This window comes from Pelmatolapia mariae, linkage group LG12 (genome assembly GCF_036321145.2).
Source record: "Pelmatolapia mariae isolate MD_Pm_ZW linkage group LG12, Pm_UMD_F_2, whole genome shotgun sequence".
Classification (NCBI taxonomy): Eukaryota; Metazoa; Chordata; class Actinopteri; order Cichliformes; family Cichlidae; genus Pelmatolapia; species Pelmatolapia mariae.
Genome location: NC_086237.1, coordinates 10,560,740 through 10,580,144, shown reverse-complemented (window position 1 = coordinate 10,580,144; position 19,405 = coordinate 10,560,740). Strand labels below are relative to the sequence as shown.

At 41.6% G+C, this 19,405-nt stretch overlaps 1 protein-coding gene across 2 annotated transcripts in view; it reads right to left on the bottom strand.

Moving 5' to 3' along the window:
- Positions 1-8: 8 nt before the first annotated feature.
- si:dkey-91m11.5 (PH_BCR_vertebrate and RhoGAP_Bcr domain-containing protein) overlaps positions 9-19,405 on the bottom strand; it is a 31,381-nt gene continuing 11,984 nt past the window's right edge. The window contains exons 2-23 of one of the 2 annotated variants that reach the window (XM_063490714.1): positions 17,755-17,936; positions 16,332-16,436; positions 13,976-14,161; positions 12,857-12,964; positions 12,572-12,632; positions 12,402-12,454; positions 12,182-12,322; positions 9,195-9,316; positions 8,779-8,944; positions 8,477-8,596; positions 8,223-8,298; positions 8,016-8,120; positions 7,848-7,922; positions 7,234-7,331; positions 6,911-7,042; positions 4,389-4,448; positions 3,394-3,503; positions 2,834-2,973; positions 2,517-2,651; positions 2,300-2,405; positions 1,424-1,583; positions 9-1,345 (exon numbers count right to left, since the gene is read on the bottom strand). In XM_063490714.1, the coding sequence (XP_063346784.1) occupies positions 1,256-1,345; positions 1,424-1,583; positions 2,300-2,405; positions 2,517-2,651; positions 2,834-2,973; positions 3,394-3,503; positions 4,389-4,448; positions 6,911-7,042; positions 7,234-7,331; positions 7,848-7,922; positions 8,016-8,120; positions 8,223-8,298; positions 8,477-8,596; positions 8,779-8,944; positions 9,195-9,316; positions 12,182-12,322; positions 12,402-12,454; positions 12,572-12,632; positions 12,857-12,964; positions 13,976-14,161; positions 16,332-16,436; positions 17,755-17,936 (2,531 nt within the window). In that variant the 3' untranslated portion in view covers positions 9-1,255. Of the gene's footprint in view, positions 1,346-1,423; positions 1,584-2,299; positions 2,406-2,516; positions 2,652-2,833; positions 2,974-3,393; positions 3,504-4,388; positions 4,449-4,981; positions 5,468-6,910; positions 7,043-7,233; positions 7,332-7,847; positions 7,923-8,015; positions 8,121-8,222; positions 8,299-8,476; positions 8,597-8,778; positions 8,945-9,194; positions 9,317-12,181; positions 12,323-12,401; positions 12,455-12,571; positions 12,633-12,856; positions 12,965-13,975; positions 14,162-16,331; positions 16,437-17,754; positions 17,937-19,405 lie in introns of those variants that run through there. The other variant, XM_063490715.1, reaches the window with a different exon arrangement.

Genomic DNA, 19,405 nt, shown 5'->3' with positions numbered 1-19,405 from the left:
ATACTGCCAAGTATTTATTTACATATCACACTGGTCATCCTAAAAGTTATTGCTTATTTCACATGAATCAAAAGCCTTTAGACTTTGTGCTAACATGTTTAAATACTTAAAATGATTTGGAAAAAAATGTGAATACACAGTGTTTTTTTTCACAGAGCTTTAACTTACACTAGGTACAGCATGTCAATGATAAACTTATTAATAACTCTCGATACATGAGTGCATCACTATGCTTCAAGGATCCTACTGGGAAATGTTTGGTGCTCCAGACCATCATATCATTCCCAAGTGCTCTCATTTCTACAGCAGTGTGGTTTTTGTTATATAAAGGTGGAAGACTACAGAGAAGGAATGCAGAAAGTAACACATATATATATTGATTCCAGCTGAATACATCAGTTCAGAAAGAATCTAACAAAAAAAATGTGGATGCATGAATTATGGGTAAAAAGACAAGTGTGAAATTAACACACAGCACAGTATACATTCCATGGGTGGAAAAAATAGGCTTTTTCTGGAATGATTTTTCCTTTCACTTCTCTGTACCTCCTCCAAAAAGAATTGGTATGTACATGAAAGTTGGCCCGGACTCCACCAGAAGAACCTATAAAAGGTCACTACACAAACTGTATAGCACAGAAAACAGTGTTGAGGTCAACATGCCTGCATGTTGCTGCATCTTAACTACAGTTTTCAGTCTTATACGTTTTAAATTCTGTACAAAATTCAGAGTGTGTAAACATTAGGATAACTGAAATGTTCTACTGATCGTCAGCAGGGAAACATTGGCACAGGTGAGCTTGAAACCAAGTCAAACATATCTACAAAAAACAAAAACATGTTTAGACTTGAAAAATATAAGTCTGAAAAAGTCCATCATCCACCCCACATCTTATAAAATCCAGCAGAAGTCATCCCCTATGGATATGGAGCTGATGTGCACAGTGACCAAACAGAGCGGGGGTAAACATTAACATATAGTATTCTAATATTGCTTTTAAAAATGTAAATTAAAAAAAGAAATGATATATTTTGTCCACACGTCATAATCAGATGCCTTTTACTGCCACAGCAGGTAAGCTTAAACAGAACACGGCATGGTCATTATAGCTCCAGGAGAAATGGCTTTGTTCATGGTGGCTGTTTCCAGTTTTCAGTGGGTTGAAGGCTCCCCCTGGTGGTTACATGAATAGGAAACCTGCAGCGTCCACCTGCTGAAGCAGCTGAGATTCTTCCTCACAGTGGGACGTCGCTGTTATACTTCAGTAGAGAAGAGAAGGCTCTGACGTTTGCTGTCAGGTGTGGGAATGCTGTCAAGCTGAAGGAAGTAGAGAAGGACTTGGACCTATGGAGACACACGAAGAAGCGATCAGACCCATACGGGCTCTCTAAACACTGCAGTCTCACACATCACGGGTTTTACCTGAGCCATGACCTCTAGGGACCAGCAGTCGTTCATGGAGATTGGCTGCGAGCTGCTTGAGAGTTTGCTGTCTTTTTCAGACGGCCGAAGCAAAGTGGGGCCAAAGACGGTGGCTATGTTGTGCAAAGACATCTTATTGATGCTTTCATTTTCAGCCACCCTATAAGAATGATGTAAAAAAAAAACAAAAAAAAAACCCAATTAGTTTAGCAAAATCTTAACTACATCTTCACCAAAAGGTATAAAATGTAAATGCAAGAGATGAGGTAAAACTGATTCTGTACCAAAAGTGTGCAAACAATTACATTCAAATTAGTCACCATAACCATCTTTTACCACACAAAGTTCATATTTAACTAAACTATGAAACATCCACCCATCTTCTTCTGTTTGTGAGGCAGCAGGGTAAACAGGATATTCCGGATGTCCTTCTGGGCAGCAATGTTTTCTAGTACCTCCTGGGAGATTCCAAGATTTTCCCAGGCCAGATGAGATAAATTCACTCACGTTCTGAGTCTATCTCAGGGTTCCCAGAAAATCACAAAGATCAAGTACCACCAAGAACCATGTCTGTGGGGCTTTTCTGATGTGAAGAATCATTGGCTCTACTTTAACCCTATGTTTAAGGCTACATGTCCAGCTACCCTACAGAGTAAACTGATTTCAGCTGCTTACAACACTATTCAGAGCTCATGATCATATTCTGCCTTCTCAGTACTCTTTTCACAAAAAATGGTCCTAAGAGGCAAAAAAAAAAAAACTTGATATATAAATGTAATTCTTTGAAGATTTGACAGTCTTGTTTAATGTTCTTAAAGTGTCTTCTATTTTGATAACTCGGTACGTGCTATAACAGATTTAATGAAAGCTGTTTACCTTTTCAAGTGGTCAAGCAGGAAGAGAAAAGTCAACAGATTAGGCTCTGGTAAGGACAGCAGAAGGTTGACCATACAGCTCTCCTTGGCCACACTGTCAGATAGAGCTGTAAGGCAGATGCACATATGAATATTCTGGTGACAAAAACAACAAATGTATCTCCTCCTGACCAACAAAGATGCTGTAGGGGTGAGTTAAACATGAGGTGGTGACTAACCAATGCCTCCAGCAAAGTTTGGGTACAACTCATCAGTGAAAAGAGGCTCCGGCAGCTCACGGAAATACAGCTTCAGTGTTCCAGCGATGGCGTTTACGTCCATCTCCCGCATCATGAGAGCCACGTCCTTGTTGTCTGCAAGACAAATGAGACATCGGTCAGTATATACCAAGGAATACAAGAGCTTTGAGGAAAAAAAAAATACTGAGCAGGGTGGAAGTCGATTTCTCAGGACTCTTTTCTTACATTTGTCTTCACATGAAGTATATTTGTTGTAAAACAGCTGTCTCTGTTTCCCAAGTTTAACGTGAACTCACTTGAATCAAAGGCAGCCTTCAGCGCCTGAATGTCAGTTGCGACACCAGATACTCTGTAAATCCCAACTTCGTCCATGCCCCGTCGCTCAATCTCCTCTACACACTGGCGGACAATGAGCGGGACCTTGGAGCGTTCTCGCCTATTAATGACACAGTGGCATAAAAACAAGGTTACACCTACTAAGAATTCCACAGATCGTAGAAACACGGCATGTAAATCAGACCACGGCTGAATCTATTTACTTTATCACCAGTACTAATGTTTTTAAAGACCACATTTACATCAATCTGTTCTGACTTGTGGCGGTCTAGCTTCTTTCCTTTTGTTTTTTAGTTACAGTCAAATAAGCTTCTTCCACATAGGGTAGTTTGGCATGTTTCTGGCGTGAATGACAAAATGAAAAAAGTCAGGATTCCGCTTTGGTGCTTCACCTTTAGGGTCCTGGTATTACGCCAAAAACAAAACCAAACAAACAAACTTTCACATATACTGACATAATGAAACATGTTAAATCTTACAAATAGATAACAATGACAGTCAACACATAACAGCTACTCACTTTGTTACTACGTTGATTTTCACTCCAAAGACGCCAGACTGCTTCCTGGACGGCATTCGCTTCAAACTGAACTCTCTGCCGGTGAACTTCATTGAAAGCTTCACCTCAATCTGACAAAAAGATTAGATAAAGTCAGCCTGAGTGATAACAACAAGTTCAATCCTAAAACATAACATAAAGAGGCAGCAAAGTGACTTGACGATGCCTGTTTTACTGGACTGTTAATCAAAAGTTAGCAACTGTTGGCAAGTGGCCAAAGCAGGCTGGCAAGTCGAGCCCCATAGACCTCCATATTTATATATTACCTTGGTTCAAGCTCATTTCTAGCGTCGATTTTTCATCTTGGACTCTACTAGAGTAGCTTTGCATAATTCACAGTTGAAGATGGTCCACAGTTATCATATTTATTTCATCCACCATCTGAAACAAACTGCTCTCCCTCCCTGGGTCCTTGCTTTAAGCCAGCTTTCTTTGGCCTGGCTGCCCCTCTCAAACTGAAGGTTTTAACAGCACGTCTGCGGGGCTTCTTTGCTCAGAGCTACTTGCCTGAGATGTTATTATGTTTACCTACTTTCATTGCACTCGTCACTCAGCTTTTAGCTCACTGGGATTACTCGCACATGCTCTGACATCATTGTCTTAATCTTAATATGAGATAAGGAAAACATAACTGATCTCCTTTAATAACGTGGCACAGTCGATTCCAGTTAAACAGAAACACAAAAACAAACGAACTGGTTAAACGGAAGATGATGGATGGCAGATTTGACACATCTTAAAGTGGATTTTAAGCAGCCTTAATACTTTCTTAATATCTACTCATCATTAATAAGAGGAAATGGTGAGACAAACAAGGAGAACCAGTGTTTAAATCTCAACATTTATCTTTCCAGTAAATTTTGTCTGGACTCGACATTGAAACCCATCAATCAGCTGCCGACTTCAGTGTCATTCCTAATTTAGCCGGTTCTCTCTGGTCAGCTGGAAACACTCACCCCATTCATGGTGATGACTGTCCTCTGCCAGTCTTTACTTTGTAGCGTCTGTGGATCCAACTAGAAGGAAAGAAAAATAAATAAAATGGATAATGAGTTCACAATTTAAAAAATAGAAAACATGCGCCTATTGATCTGAACTGAAAGTTAGTGAGCGAGAACAAATTTAGGGAAAATTTCAGTGTAATTGCACCACATGTCTCTGCTGGTGTTATCCCATTCCACTAATCTATTTGAGGCATGTGACTAACAGCAACTGCCAGCTTTTATTTACAGTGATCAGGCGTGAGTAATGTGATAACATCACGCCATCACCACTAAGCACTGTGCCTGTCCAATGCGACAGATGTTCTGTCACCCAAGAAACCATCGAATCTCACTGAGATAATCCTTTGCTCGGTGAAAAACAATTTTCTTATATAATGCTTCTTTATCCAAAAGATAAAAAAAACAATCACAGGCGCTACACTACACGCTCTAAACCTCAAAAGAGTTCAAGCCTGACAGAAATAGGGTTTTAGATATCTGCCAGAAGGGAGGAAAAAAGTGCTTTCCCAGACAGCCCGCAGCTCACTTCCACATTACCACGTTACCTTTGGTCTGATCAGACTGCTGCGGACTCTCTCCCACAGACGGGCCCCTGTACTCGTGGGTTTTCTTAGAGTTGCGTCTCCCTCTTCTTCAAGCCTACCCTCTGCCTGATCCATGATCTCCTATTCCTTTTGGTTACTCTCGCTCTTTATTTCTGGCATTTGCGTTTCTCAACTCCGAAAAGCTTTTTCTGCGGACTGATGGTAAACAAACAAAGAAAGCAGCGCTGTTCCACGGATATCACAATTTTCCAAGCCAGCACACTAACAAGAGCAGCGGGTCCTTGTTCCCTGAATAACGCGCCATTGAAGAATATTGATCCTCTTCATTGAATGTTTAGTAAAAAAATAAATAAAAAATCGTGTCCCGCTGTCCCATCTTCACATTCATGCAATATAAGACTCCATATCCTTTCATTCCACTGGAAGTCAGAAAGGAACAAAGCCACGCCAGTCAGCCACGTTTGCTTTTGTGTTGTTCTACCTCCCAGATGGATTTGGGGGATTAACTCCTGAGAATCCCCTCCTACCCTCATTACCAGCATGCTTCACCCCTGCCGCTGCAAGGAGTGTTGGCTGGTAAATTTGCATATCAAGTAGCCTAAAGAGGATCCTCTCAGCCTAGTTACCGATTAGCACCATTGACCTTTAACATCAGAACTAACACGTGCCTCGTCTTCCTCATATCTGACGCATTACTTAATATTCAAATCCACGATACACCCGACTGGTGTCCTACTTCGGAGCTGCTAGCACATATCTGAATGCTACCCCCCACCATGCCCCCTCCTCTAAAGCTCCGCTGTGTTTTGACCCACCTGTCCAGCAGTGAAATCCCTTCACTGCCAGATCAAACAGAGCCGTGAGTCTTTCTCGCTCCGTTATACTCTGGAAAAGTGCCAGCAGCTACATTCGGTCAACCCCAAAGTCTAATCCGTCTCCTGTCACTACACCCAATCAGGGGGTCAAGCTGAAGTGACCCAGTGGCAACCTCGAGACTCGTTTCTTTTTCCAAAGGCAAAGGGCTCCCACAGCGCAGGATTAGCCAACACGGATAAGGCAACACTGTGAAGTGCCCAGAATCAACAGACTAGAGGGCGCAAGCTCGATTTACAGAGGCAGGGATTTGTTCGTGGAAATGTTAAGATTTAAAGTCGAGATCAGTATCAACACTGGTCTATAAAGACCAGAGGACACATCGGCCAAATAGCTTTTATGTATACAGACTTTTCATTCACTCATTTTGCTGCACAAGTTCACATATGTAACAGAGTGAAAGGTATACAAATGAAACTTTCAGTTGAGGTCTTTACTGTGATGAAGAAAAAAAGAGCCTGTGACAGGCTGAATTAATGAGACTCACTAATGCTGACCACAGTTTAAAGGGTTCACAAAATGTTATTCCCAGCTGGAGTTAGTGTGTTGCTTTGAGCTGTTTGTAGAAGTCTTTCTGCTGACTCTAATATTCCTGCTGCATCTGAGAATCCAACGACTTGCTTCTTAAAGTCAAAGTGTTGCATGCATTTATGCACATGCCATAATGGCGCCAACTTCATGAATTATAAATTGTAATAATAAATTATACCCAAAATGTAGACTGAGTACACCAGGACCTGCCAGCAAATGGCAGTGTTCAGAAGTTTTTTTTACATCATACAGTATCCCAGTGTCCTGGCACCGACATCATTTTTGTTGACCAACTTTAAAAAAAAACATGTGTAGTCACGCAAAATATGATATAAACTGAACCATTTTCTAAACTCCCAGATGTTCATACTGATTTGGACCAAAGGAAATCTGCTATTGGTCAGATCTTGAACTGGTAAATCTAATAAGAAGTATCTTAAAACTGTAATCGTTCTTTGAAGTTGTTTTTTTATACAAACATACAAACTTCTGCTGTGACCTACATCTTCTGTGTTTTGTCTGTACCTTTATTTGTCCTTTAGCCACAATCTTGTCTGTGACCTCTCCGTCCTCTTTGCTTTGCTTCACTTTGCTGCAGCACTTCTCGTAGCAGAGCAGCCTCAGCGTTTGAGAGCCCTCCAGTTCAATCTCAAACTCCTTGTGCAGGAACAGAACAAATGCTTATTAGGTTTCAGCCGTGTGCACATTTGTGTGAATTTTTGAATTTCCTTGAGTATACAATGGAGGGGTTTTTTTAACTACTCGAATAATTTCATGCAAAATATGTGGGCGAGTTTTTTGCTTCAGTAAAGGGACATCTTTTTCTGCATACGGATTTGTCCTCTCACCTCGTTCCAGTTGGGCTCTGTGCTGTCTCTGTACACGCGTGTTTTAGCTTTGTTCACAAAGTAGCCAAAGGCATCCACCTCCAGAGAGCAGTACAGGTCTAGCGGGTGCAAGCAGAAGAACAGTTGAATCAAAGTGAAACTCAAAACTGAGCATCCACATTAGTCACCCAGCTGAGACATGCCCAGACTGTGCTGTGCGCTCCCTCTGTCTCAACTGACTGCTGGCTTTGGACCAGAACCCTCTCTTTCTCTTTAGTTAATGTGACTCTGATATTCATTTCCCAGTAAATTTGTCCCAGTCAACATCACTGGCTGTTTCCTGGGAACTATTTTTTTTTTAAACACACTGTGACAAACAGTGTAAAGTTTCTCAAGCAGGCGGTGATTTGAGCACTCAAAGGTGTATTTGAAGAGGCTTGTACACAGTGTTCATGACTAATCCCACTTGTTCTCCTGCAGCTGCCCTCCCAGCTGACAGCCGCAGAGAGACAGAGAAAGCGAAAGGGAGGAAGGGGGATGGGGGCAACACACAAAGTGATGTGAAACTACATGCAACCTTTACAGTAATCAAAAAAATGATTTCTATTTAGAAAAAAAATCTTTAAGACGCCTACTCAAGCTCTGTTTGAGCCCCGATGCAGAGTGGACAATGACATTCAGGAAGCCATATAAACCAGGTGACTCATCATCTGTGGAAGGAAAGGAGGCAGGAGGGTCAAATGTTAAGTACAACACAAGGCTGTATTAAAACGTAGATTTAATCCAATGCTATACAATCTTACCCTCCTTATTCATTGTCATTGGAATTGTATGAACAGTCTGGAGCTTCACACACGAGTTGGTGAGCATCTGCAGCTCCAGAGAAGTCAGAGAGAAGCTTTTAAAGCCTGTATGTTACAATGAAAGGGGGTGAAAAGAGCATTAAAGCTGCTTCAACAATGCTGCCATCCTGTCTTAAATTTGTATTAAAAAAAAAAAAAAAAACATACACTTTTTCTGCTGCTCGCGAATGAGCTCCCTCCACTCTGCACGCTCGTAATCAGACGAGATCAGAAATGTGAAGCCCTGAAAGGCAAAAGGGGGGAAGAGTATTTCAATAGTTTCTTGAGCACAAATTGTGCAATTTCATTGTGTCAACTGCAGAGGGCAGTAAAAACCAAATTTACAATGATAGAAAAAACCTATTTCATATGAAAGGTCTTTACTCCTTTCCCTAATTCCCTCCTAAGGACCCCTGACTCACTTTGCCGTTTCTGTTGGCCACCCTGAAAGCCATGTTGGGGGACATGAGAAGCAGCAGGGACTCTTGCTCTGACAACTTCTTCCTCAGTCGCTCAATCACCTTGGGCCCTTTAGTGGTTCTCTGCAGATAAACAGGAGCAGCGTTAATGCAGTACAGGCCTGTCTAGACACTCAGCTCTACTCACATGTTAATCTGTACTTCCTCAATTTATTTTTGCTTGTCTGTTTGGTACAAAGCAGTCATCGCCCTGGTGGTATGATGCGGTTTGTTCTGAATTCTGTCACGTATATTTCTGTAGTCACCTTTTCTCTTTGGATATCGTTCTTGATCTGGGAGATTTTGATCTTCAGTGCATCAATCTCCTCATCCTGAACGAGAGGGACAGGGCTGGACTCGCAGTCCTCGATGGTCTGAAAGGTCAGGTCAGCCAAGGGGATGTACCACTTACAGTCATACTGTTGCCCTTTCCTGTTGAAATACAAGATACAGGAAGGCTACAAATAAATATATTTTTTAGCTGCCTTTAGAATTGCTTGTTAGCAGCGTCAGAGTACAAAAACTGTTTGTTCAAACTGAAATAGTTCTATTTTCAGCAAAGGACAATTTAAGTTCCTGGGAGGAGTCACTCTCATTTCCCCAACGGGGGTTTAAACCAGTGGATGTTCCAGGTCACATGCCTGCATCTGTAACCTCAGGCTGGACGCTGACCCAGACTCACCCTGCAGCCTGTTTCTTCAGCTTGGTGCAGAGCAGCAGGTCGGTGAAGAGGAAGACGTGACGGAGTTTCCTGGAACCTTCCACCAGCTCCACCATAAAGCGATCCCTCAGGAGCTGACGGTTCTGCCAAAGGAAACAAGGGATCAGTGTGTACAAAGCATGTCACATCTCAACCAGTATACCTATCCTGCTGCAAGGTAAACACTGGCACACCACAGGAGGTGCTGAGAGTACACCGTCTAATTTAGGTCCGACGTTGTTGCTCAGTTTAAAATGGTTTCACATTATATAAGTGCTGATGGTTGTGAATACTTTAAACGCTGCGGTGTTGCTACTGCTCTCAGATGAATTCAACCCAGTAGTATTTATCCACCCAGATTGTTTTGAAGTGAAATGCCCAGTGCTGGAAATAAAGGCTATTACGACCTTCGCTTAAATATAATGGAACTAAATGAAGCTTGCCTTGTAGTGCTCAAAGTGCCAAAAAGTACAAGAGAAAAACTCAGCAGTAAATTCTCTTTCCAGAAACTTTAATCCAGTGAATTTTTGCTGTGGGCAGTTTCACGCAGGAGTTGCCATGTTGATACACACAACTAAACCACATTAATAAGCATCATTATTACTAGATACAATATTGGTTTTAGTATCTATGAATATTTTGTCCCTTCCTGTACAAATCCTGGAGAGAGTAATTGTTTCAAAACAAACCCATTTGGATGTTGTTAAGGATTAAAGTTAGGGGAATGGTTGTATTGGCTGGTGGATGTAAACACAGACCGCTAATGGGTTTCTGGTAGATCTCTGCTAGTTCAGTTCACTAACCAGGTTTCTTTCGCCATAGTTGTGTTTACGCATCAGTTTTAATGAGTGAAATTCAAATTTTTCTTATTCTGTTACTCAGTACTAGCAGGCATGTGTGATTGTACATGCTACACATTCTATAGATGCTTGCTAGCCAAATTTTGCTAGCATTATATACAACTTATTACTCTGCCTTTTGACGAACTATGATGAACATCAAAATGCTACGGTGGCTATGTCCATCTTTTGTATACAGTTTATGCCTGTGACTAAAGGGTTGCCCTAGAGGCCGCATGATAGAATGTAAACATAACGGTGTCATCTGAGCACACTACCCGCATATGCTCAGCTGCTCATTTACACAAATCTAATCAGTCAATCACATGGTAGAAACTCATGGCATGTGTTTATCCATGTAGATGGTCAAGACAACTTGCTGAAGGTCAAAGTGAGCATCAGACTGGGGAAGAAAGGTGATTTAAGTGAATTTGAATGGTCTGAGTATTCCAGAAACTACTGACCTACTGAGATTTTTTCACATGACTATTTCTGTAGTTTACATTGAAGCAAACATATGCAGTGAGCGCCAGTTCTCGGGGTGCAAATGCCTTGTTGATGCCAGAGGTCAGAGGGGAATAACCAGACAGCTTGAAGTTGACAGTCAGGAAACAATAACTCAAATGCCCACTTGTTGAAACAAGATGTGCAGAAGAGCTTCTCTGAACACAGCACATTAAACCTTGCAGAAGACCACACTGGGTGCCAGTCCTATCAGCTAAGAGCAGAAAACTGATGCTACAATTCACACTGGTTCCAAAATTGGACAACAGAAGACTGAAAAAATTGGAAAAACATTGCCTGGTCTGATTTGGTATAACCAGCATGAAAGAGTGAAGCTTGATCACGGGGGTGACTGTCTCTTTAAGCCTCTTATGCTCTGTGTTTCAGGTTCTTATTTGGCAATAGGTTCTGATACTGGAGCCTGAGCTTATGCTGTACAATGTGATGACACTAAGCTTTCCTGCAGCAGCATGCATCTAAATTCCTTTTCTTCCCTCTGACCTCTGGGATGAGGCTGTTTACAGTGACACTGCCCATATGAGACACTGCCATCCCACACCAACCACAGTCTGACAAAAACAAGGAAATCACTGCAGCATGGTTTTCCTCTGCCGTTTTTACTCCAGCTCGGTTCTGGCAAGTCACAAACACGCTGGTGAAGGACTCAAGCACGTTCAACACCGTCCTGGTTTCTGAAAGAGGTGGCAGGGTTACATCCGCTTATTGTTCTGCGACAGAAACAAGACCACAAACTGTCAATAATCCAATGGAAAAAAACAACAGCTGTCACTGCACAGAGTTCACACCCTTCTAATGCTATATGTTGCTGCACTAAAATAACAACTGAGGCATGCATACGGGAGGTGAAGCTAAACACGCTCGCGGGTTTAAATACTCGGGCTAATTACAGGCGGTCACGTTGCAAAACATCAACAATGGATGCACATTTAGTCACGAGGTGAGCGCAAACAACAACAAACCCATATTTTCAATTGATAGCCAAGTCATGGCTTGTTATCTGTCGATCTCTCAGCAGGCATTCAGACTTCCTGAACAATAAGCAAAGGAATGTTCTGGAAAACTTTCTTGAATTTGACATCCTATCCTGGTGGGCAGAACCGATTCCCAGGAAAAACAGAGGAAGTTCTCAACTGGGTCATCTGACTCAGACCCCAGAGGTGCGCGACGCAGGGGGAGACAGAGAGGTCAGGAAGCACTACTAAGCCCGTACACGCCTACTGCGAAAAGCAATTTAGACAGTAAAAGTTGATAAGGCATCATTTCTGGGAAGCAGGGATGGACCAGCTCTGAGGGAAGGATGGGAGTGAGCACAGAGGTAATCGACGGATTTTCCTGGAGACCCCTCGCCTCCAGTGTGTTTGCACGGCTTTGTCATGAGCTTCCTCTACGCTCCACTTCCTTCATGGCTACATCAGACAGGGTGAGATGACTCAGCAGCAACCTGACACACGCTTTTACAGCAGCTTCCAGGCACCTTGAACATTTTACTGTCAACAGTGAAGATAAAGTGGAAATTGCAGGCGTGGGTGTAAAGTTGAATTGTACAATGACGCTGATTCACTGAGAAAGTCAAATATATGAGCATAGCATTGATTAAACGCTGACCTCTCCTTTCTTTACTGTCATGGACTGCCTGCGCGGTGTGATCTCTTCATTTATACTGGACAGGAAGTTCTGGGAGATGCGCAGGGCATCCTGTAACAGCGGATAGTCTGGGTGGCTGGAAGGTGTGTGCTTCAGTAAGTCCTAGAATAGAGGAAATATGACAAACAGAGTTGTAGGAAAGTCTTCATGTGGATAAAATGAAGCTCCATATCAAACTTACATGCAGAACAAGAGTACTGCGCGTCACTCTGTCCACAGGCTTGTAGAGGAGAGCTGTGGAGGAGGAAGAGGAGGAGGAAGAGTCAGTTCAACAGGCCTCATCACAACTCAACTACTCCTAGCAATATTGATTAACGTGGAGGCGCTGTGTTCATCTGAGTCACTACTCACTTTCCAGTGAATATTTAGCCGACTGGTCTTTGCAATCCTTTGTGCTTCTGACCATGAGATACTGCCAGGAAGTCAACACCAGAGGAAATGTTTGGAATAAGACAAAAAAACTTGAGAAATCACAGTAACTGACCCACGGAGCAATTAAAACAACTGCTGCAGTCGCTCAGCTCATTACACTGCGAGGACTGCCGAAAACAGCCCTGTCATCACTTGTCCCGGGGAGCTGCACAACATCAAACACTTGCCTGCTGCAGTCCTGCTGCGCGTAGCATGATTACATACCTCAGATATCTCTGCAAACTGAGCGTTTGCCTGGCAGCACTTGTCTGCCGTCTCCACAGCAACCTTATAGTTATCCACAAAGGCTCGGTACACTCCGAGCTGGCTGGCCTAAAGGGCACAAGCAGATAAAGCTTAGACTCGGATAGATTTTACTAGTCTGTTAGCACCACAGTGTCACAGTGTGCTGTGCCTGCTCAGGCACGAGTTGGCAGGAATACAGAGGCAACTGATAAAGCAGAGTGTGATTCAATGTTTGTGCACGTGTTTATAGAAATCCCTGCATGTATGTGTCTTTAATCTTTCGTCATCCAGTGGCAAACACTGAGGTAGCTCTTATTCATTAACCTTCTATAGAGGATTTTTGCACTCCTTTACTGCTTGTCATGTGGCGAAACAAGGCTTTTATCTGGCCAGGAGACGACTCCAGGCAGTCTACTCAGATGTGCATGCAAGATCCACTGAGGATTACATTACAGCCAAAGACTCCCACCTTTCCCCTCTCCAAGTCTCCCCTCTTTTAACGCTCATTAATGATCAAGGAATGACATTTAAGGAGCGCTATAATTAGCATCTGAAAGTTACTGACTTGAGGAATGGTGGTCTCTTTGATCAAAAACCAACATGCAATTTGGTGCTTGGAGGTTTCATGTTATTTGATGCTTGCTTTTCTTATCCAAAGGAGGACTGAGTTTAGCTGAAAGGACTGCCACTCTTTATATGGTGGCTAAATTCTGCTTAAACTGTTACAAATCAAATCAAATAAAGGAATGTTTCACTTTTATCAGCTCATCAAACACTTTGTTGTTCACTGCGTTCAGACTTCCTTGTTTACTTTGTCTGTTTCTGCCGAATTCCTAGGTAATAGAAGTAACGGAAGAACACGTTCTGGCAAAAGCTGTTCATTCATGTGTCATAAAGCAACCGTCCATGAACAACAGGTGACATTTGTCTTTTTTCCCAGCACCAGCTGTACCAGTGAGATCATTATGACAGAGGTTGAGAGTTAACTGGAAGAGCAACATTCTCAACTTACAGTTATGTTGAGACTGACTTTTTTGTTTTCCAGCTCATCCCATTAAATTAAACAAAGCTAAGTAAGTAAGCAACCTGCTTACTTACCAGCTTCTGGAAAAGGTCGCCCACACACTGCTGGTGGCTCCAGTTCTGGACTCGAGGCAGCAGAGCATCATAGAAGTCTTTGTGGATCTCGTGAAGCTCCGGTACTTTGAAGAAGATGGTCTCTATCTGCTGGATGGTCAACATCGGTTGGGATGTTGTGGCTGCTGCCCTCAGAGGTTTCATGGGCTAGAAAAATAATCACAACCATATATGACCATTTATAAAGAATAACTGAAGGCCTTGCAAAAACAGTAACCACAGAGCATGAGTCAATACAGTAAATGCTAAAGGTGACTGACATGTTTAGTAGCATTAGCTAAGATTAGCTGATAATTCTAAAAATGTGAACACTATGTCTGCAAAAAGACCAAAACACAGTTAAGCAAAGAAATTTGTCTTATAACTGCAAGTTATCTTGTTTGTTTGCACGAAGAAAATCTATTACTTACTATTTAAAAGGGTTGGACCAGTCTCTATGCTAACAAAATTAGCTTACATCAGCTATCTTATCAAAAGTTATACAACATAAGGTAACAAAATTGTAATAATTGGATTAATTTCTAGTGTGTTTCTAATGCTAAGTGTGCTAGGTTTCAAATTGCTTTTTCTAGTTTTATGACAAAGTATAAAAGTACTTTGCTACAAATCCTGCATCCATTATTTTTAAATACACAAGTATTAGCATGAATATATTCAGTCCTGTAAAAAGTGAAGTACACCTTTCCTGCTTCAATAGGAAATATAAATAAGTCACATTTTGATAACCAAATGCACTTGATTAATTGATCATCACCAAGTTTGAACATCTCTATAAAACCAGGGGTTTAGGCAGTTTGCTGGTCTGGAGCATTCAGGTGTGTTGACAACACCACAGTCTTCAAATCAGCAGACAACCCAGCAAATTCACGCGAAGATAAGGCCGCACTATGATCAGATCAGGAAAAACAAAAAGCCAAACAAGAGGTACATCTCGGACTTCACCGGCCTCAGTTAGCATGTTGCAGTTTATGAGAGTACAATTAGAACAAGACTGAACAAGTATAGTTTGTTTGAAGGGTTTCCAGGATAAAGCCTGTTCTCTCTGACAAAAAAAAAAAAAAAGTGGCAGCAGTTTAGGTTTTCAAAGTTGAATCTGAGCAAACCACAAGACTTCTAAGAAAAATGTCCTTTGGAAGTACAAGACCAAAGTGGAGCTATCTGGCCATAACGCACACCAGCACTTCAGGGAAAATCCAAACACAGCATATCAGCACAAATACCTCATACCAGCTGTGAAGCACATATGAGGTGGTTAAGGTGGAGGGGCAATAATTTGATGATTCTGCCTTGTTTTACAGCCACTGATCGGCATTGAACTCTAGAATACTTTGGTATACACAAGAGTGAAATATGAGGCCTTCTGTTCAACAGGTAAAGTTTGGCCAAAACAGTCATGCAACAGGACAATGATCTCAAGCACAGAAGAAAAATTTACAACACAATAGCAGAAAAAGAAAATAATCCAGTTGCTGCAACATTGTGATGAGGCCAAACTCCAGGCTTCTATCTGACTGAAATGCTGTTCACACACAACTACTTCCAAAACTCGATGAACTGAAGAAGAGGGGGCCAGAATTCCTCCTCAACGACATGAGAGACTGATAAAGTTGTACAGAAAACAACAATTACTTTAAGTTATTGTTGCTGTGATATCTTGTGGTTCTACACGATATTAAATCGTGGGGTCGGTTTTAGCTTTTCTCTGGATTGCATGTTCATGCACGTCCTTGTTACTTGTATGAACATGAAGACATTTTTTTTCCCCCACAAAGTCAAAATGCTCATTGCGCACAGTGACTCATATTCATTCAGTCATTAGTACCTCACTTATAGGTGTTTCAATTCATTTACACATTACTGAATACCTTATTCTAAAACATTATCAGTTTATATACTTTGTATTCGCCCGCTAAATAACTATTGGCTGAATCTTTTAAAATAATACAATATAAAGTATAATAGTTGCAAAAGTAGAATGTAGCATGACATAGAAATACTAAAGAAAAGAATTAGAAAATTGAACTTGTTTAAAAATACTTACATTACACCACTAAATTAAGTTTAATTAAGAGGCCCTCAGGAGACAGGAACTAAAATAGCTTGTTTAAGACAAAGGAGGACTGAGTGGATGGATAAAAGGTGACTATAACATAACTGAGGGTTTTTGTGAACTGCAAGTAAGGCAAAGCTACACTAATGGATTCCCAGAATAAAATTATAAAACAGCTGAAAATGACCTTAATAGGTCCAATTTTGAGCTGCTACTAAACTAAAGCTAAGAACTTCTTTTAAAAGCCTGTTTTCATATTACACATACTATCAGCAGGGCCTCCAGGTGGCTGAGGTAGGTCTCTTCACTGGCCAGGATTCCTGACAGAACCCACTTTCTCATCTCTAACCCCTTCTCCTGATCTAGCTCCACCTGAAACAAACACGGGAAGAAAGAAAACAGTTGGCAAACAGGGAGAAATGGTATTCACCTACACAAAAGTCACACAGTCACAGTAATGACATCCAATTTATCAACGTGTTTGATCTTTACAAAAGCTGCCCGTGCACCTCTGCAAACCCCCAGTTGCAGATATTTTTGTTGTGGGATTAGAGGAGTCCAGATTTGTAGGAGGTCTGTAGGAGTTTTACATTCCAAGAGGACAGCAGCAGAAACTCCTAGCATCTTGAGGAAGACAAATGTGTTTCTGATCCTGGAGTTGTTAGTCCAAACAGGTCAAAGACATCTGTCACCCCCAGTAGGAGTCATTCAATGAGAAACTCACTGGAGCACTGACTGCATCAAATGCTGCCATTATATTTGCTAAATAAAAAAAGAAGAAGGAGAAGCTGTAAGTCAAGTGAGCCCACCCTCCACCATGATTTCGGCTTTGAAGATCACCAAGTGTACACATCAGAGGATAAGAATACCGCAGATAGGAGAGGGGCAGACTGGAGGGGGAGGGGAGCGCGTCTCCTTTTAACATCTGTTTACACACAGTATGTTTGCTGAGTATGTATGGTCTTTTTCAGCAACGCTGAAAAGCACTCCCATCTGGGAGCTACATGGCAAACACGCACTGTATGTTTTATTGTTGCGGTATGGATGCCTGAGCTCGGGTATCCCTGTTAATGCCTCTCTGAAGGGCGCCTTATTTAGTTTGCTTGTCACTTTCAGTGGCTAAAATTTTTACATTTCAGCACCAGAAATCACAAACTGTGGGGACGTGCAGTTTGTAAGTTGGAGGCCTTTATTTAAGAAGGCAGGGTGTGACAGCAAATGCCATCAAGATATATTATGGGAAATATAGGATCACACTTTTTTTAAAGATCTTACTAAGTAAAAAAAAATAAAAATGTAGCAATAACAATCTTTTAAAGATTACCACAGTGCTAAGACACTGTTATGTCATAAGACTGGCACTGTGCCACATTTCGAATCAAGTCAATTGTTCCTCCAGCATCAAGCAGCAAAAAGCAAATTCCTCAACATCTTGCGGCACGTTTATCACTTATATGCGCATAAAGCATGTGGGAGCAGAATCACAAGCAACAACAGGAAAACTGAAATGAAATGAGGAAGGCCTGGGCTTCCAAAGGGTGATATTGGAAGAAGTAACTTTTCCACACGGACTGAGAAACCACAGCTATGAAATACGTTTGGAGAGATGGCAATGAAGGACAGTGAGACAGCAGAGAAGAGGAGGCAGCACAGTTAACGTGTCTAACTGTAGTCATTAAAGCAACACTACCGACAGCGGGGAGTCCAGAGAACCAGATAACTGGTTGTCTCGGTTGTTCCTGATTTTGGAGCGGAGCCGTGGCGAGGAGGTAGGAGATCCCGTGAAGGACAGAGGTCCGTGGCGAGGCCCAAGCTCGTCTGAATGCTCCAGGTCGTAGCCATATGACGGAGAGTTTTCGTTGTAGGACGCCTCTGTGAGAAAGAGTGAAACAAAGCACAATAGTCACATGGTGTGCTATTAAACTGTTAGGCCATGTAGTTAAAGCAGAGAAAACATCATGGGAAATGCAGCAAACTGGAGCATCAGTTTTTGTCAATTGTGAATAAGCCAGAAGGTGCTAACACAGCGATCCTGGACTTAGTGGGAGTGATGAAGATGTGCATTTAAAGCCTAGGAAAAAAACTAGTAAAAACTCCTTTTTAATGAAACAAGAATCCATATAATGTCCTGATCATGCATTTTACCATCATGCATCACAGATTTTATTAACACAGTGTCAAAGGGTTGTTAACTTTATACAAACTTTTTTCATGTCTTTCACTGAACAAACTGAGCAATATTCTAGTGTAGGCTGGAAAAAAGTAAGTAAACTATTGAATTTAGCAGTAACAACCTTCAACAGATATCTTCAGTAGCCACCTATAAGACTTGCAAAACAATGAAGAGGAATTTATGACTGTTCCTCCAACAAAACCATTTCAGTTCATTCATTTTCCTGACATGTCTTGACTGAACAGCCCTCTTCAGGTGATGCCAAAGAATCTTTGTTCATTTAAGGCCAAGACATTTCTGTAATGTATTTATGTGATGTTTTCCTGCCAGCGTGTGTTTATTGTTGGAAACCTGTTTTCAGAACATAGTTGCATGTATAACAGCGGGTATTAAAATAAGGAATGAGCTGTCTTTTCCTGCCATTTGTCTTCCTATTAAATCTTTTAATCTTTGTAAACCTGTTACCTACACAAATCTACCATACAGCCAGAGCCAGCCGCTGAGGGCTCCTGCCAGGTCATCGGATAAGCCTGGCAAACTGCACGAGTAACACACAAGCTCTTGTCATGCCAGCCTTGGTATATCATGCCTCCTTCAGCTTTTTTATGCAGTGTTCAACATCACAGGAAATGTGAAAGATAGTGCTTTAACTGGGCATAATATTCAATTCCATTCCAAAATTCCAAAAGAATTGGTCCCAACACAGAACCCTGTGGAACTCCTTATTTAACCTTAGTGTTTAAATTTACATGGATAAATTAGTGCCATTCTGGTAACATCAGGATGACATCCAGCTCACAGCATACGCTGGAAAAATTAAGCTATAACAATGACAAATTGAACATAAACTCTTTATAACATGACAATGGGTCACAACATGCCCTCATATGCACATCTGTGCTATTTTGCATTTAGAGAGATCCAAAACAACAAAGCCAACTGACTGCATCCCACAGCGTAACATGTTATACTCCCTGGACCTTGTGAAATCAGATTTTTTAAGACAGATAAGATCAGATCGCCAATGACTAGATCCTGTAATCAGTGTCAGCCAATCCTGACTCACCAGCAATTATTAGTATATCATGCTTGTCAAGCTGTGTGGAAGATCCAGAGCAGAGATGCCTATCCGCATAACAAAAAATGAAAAATAAAAATACCAATATGG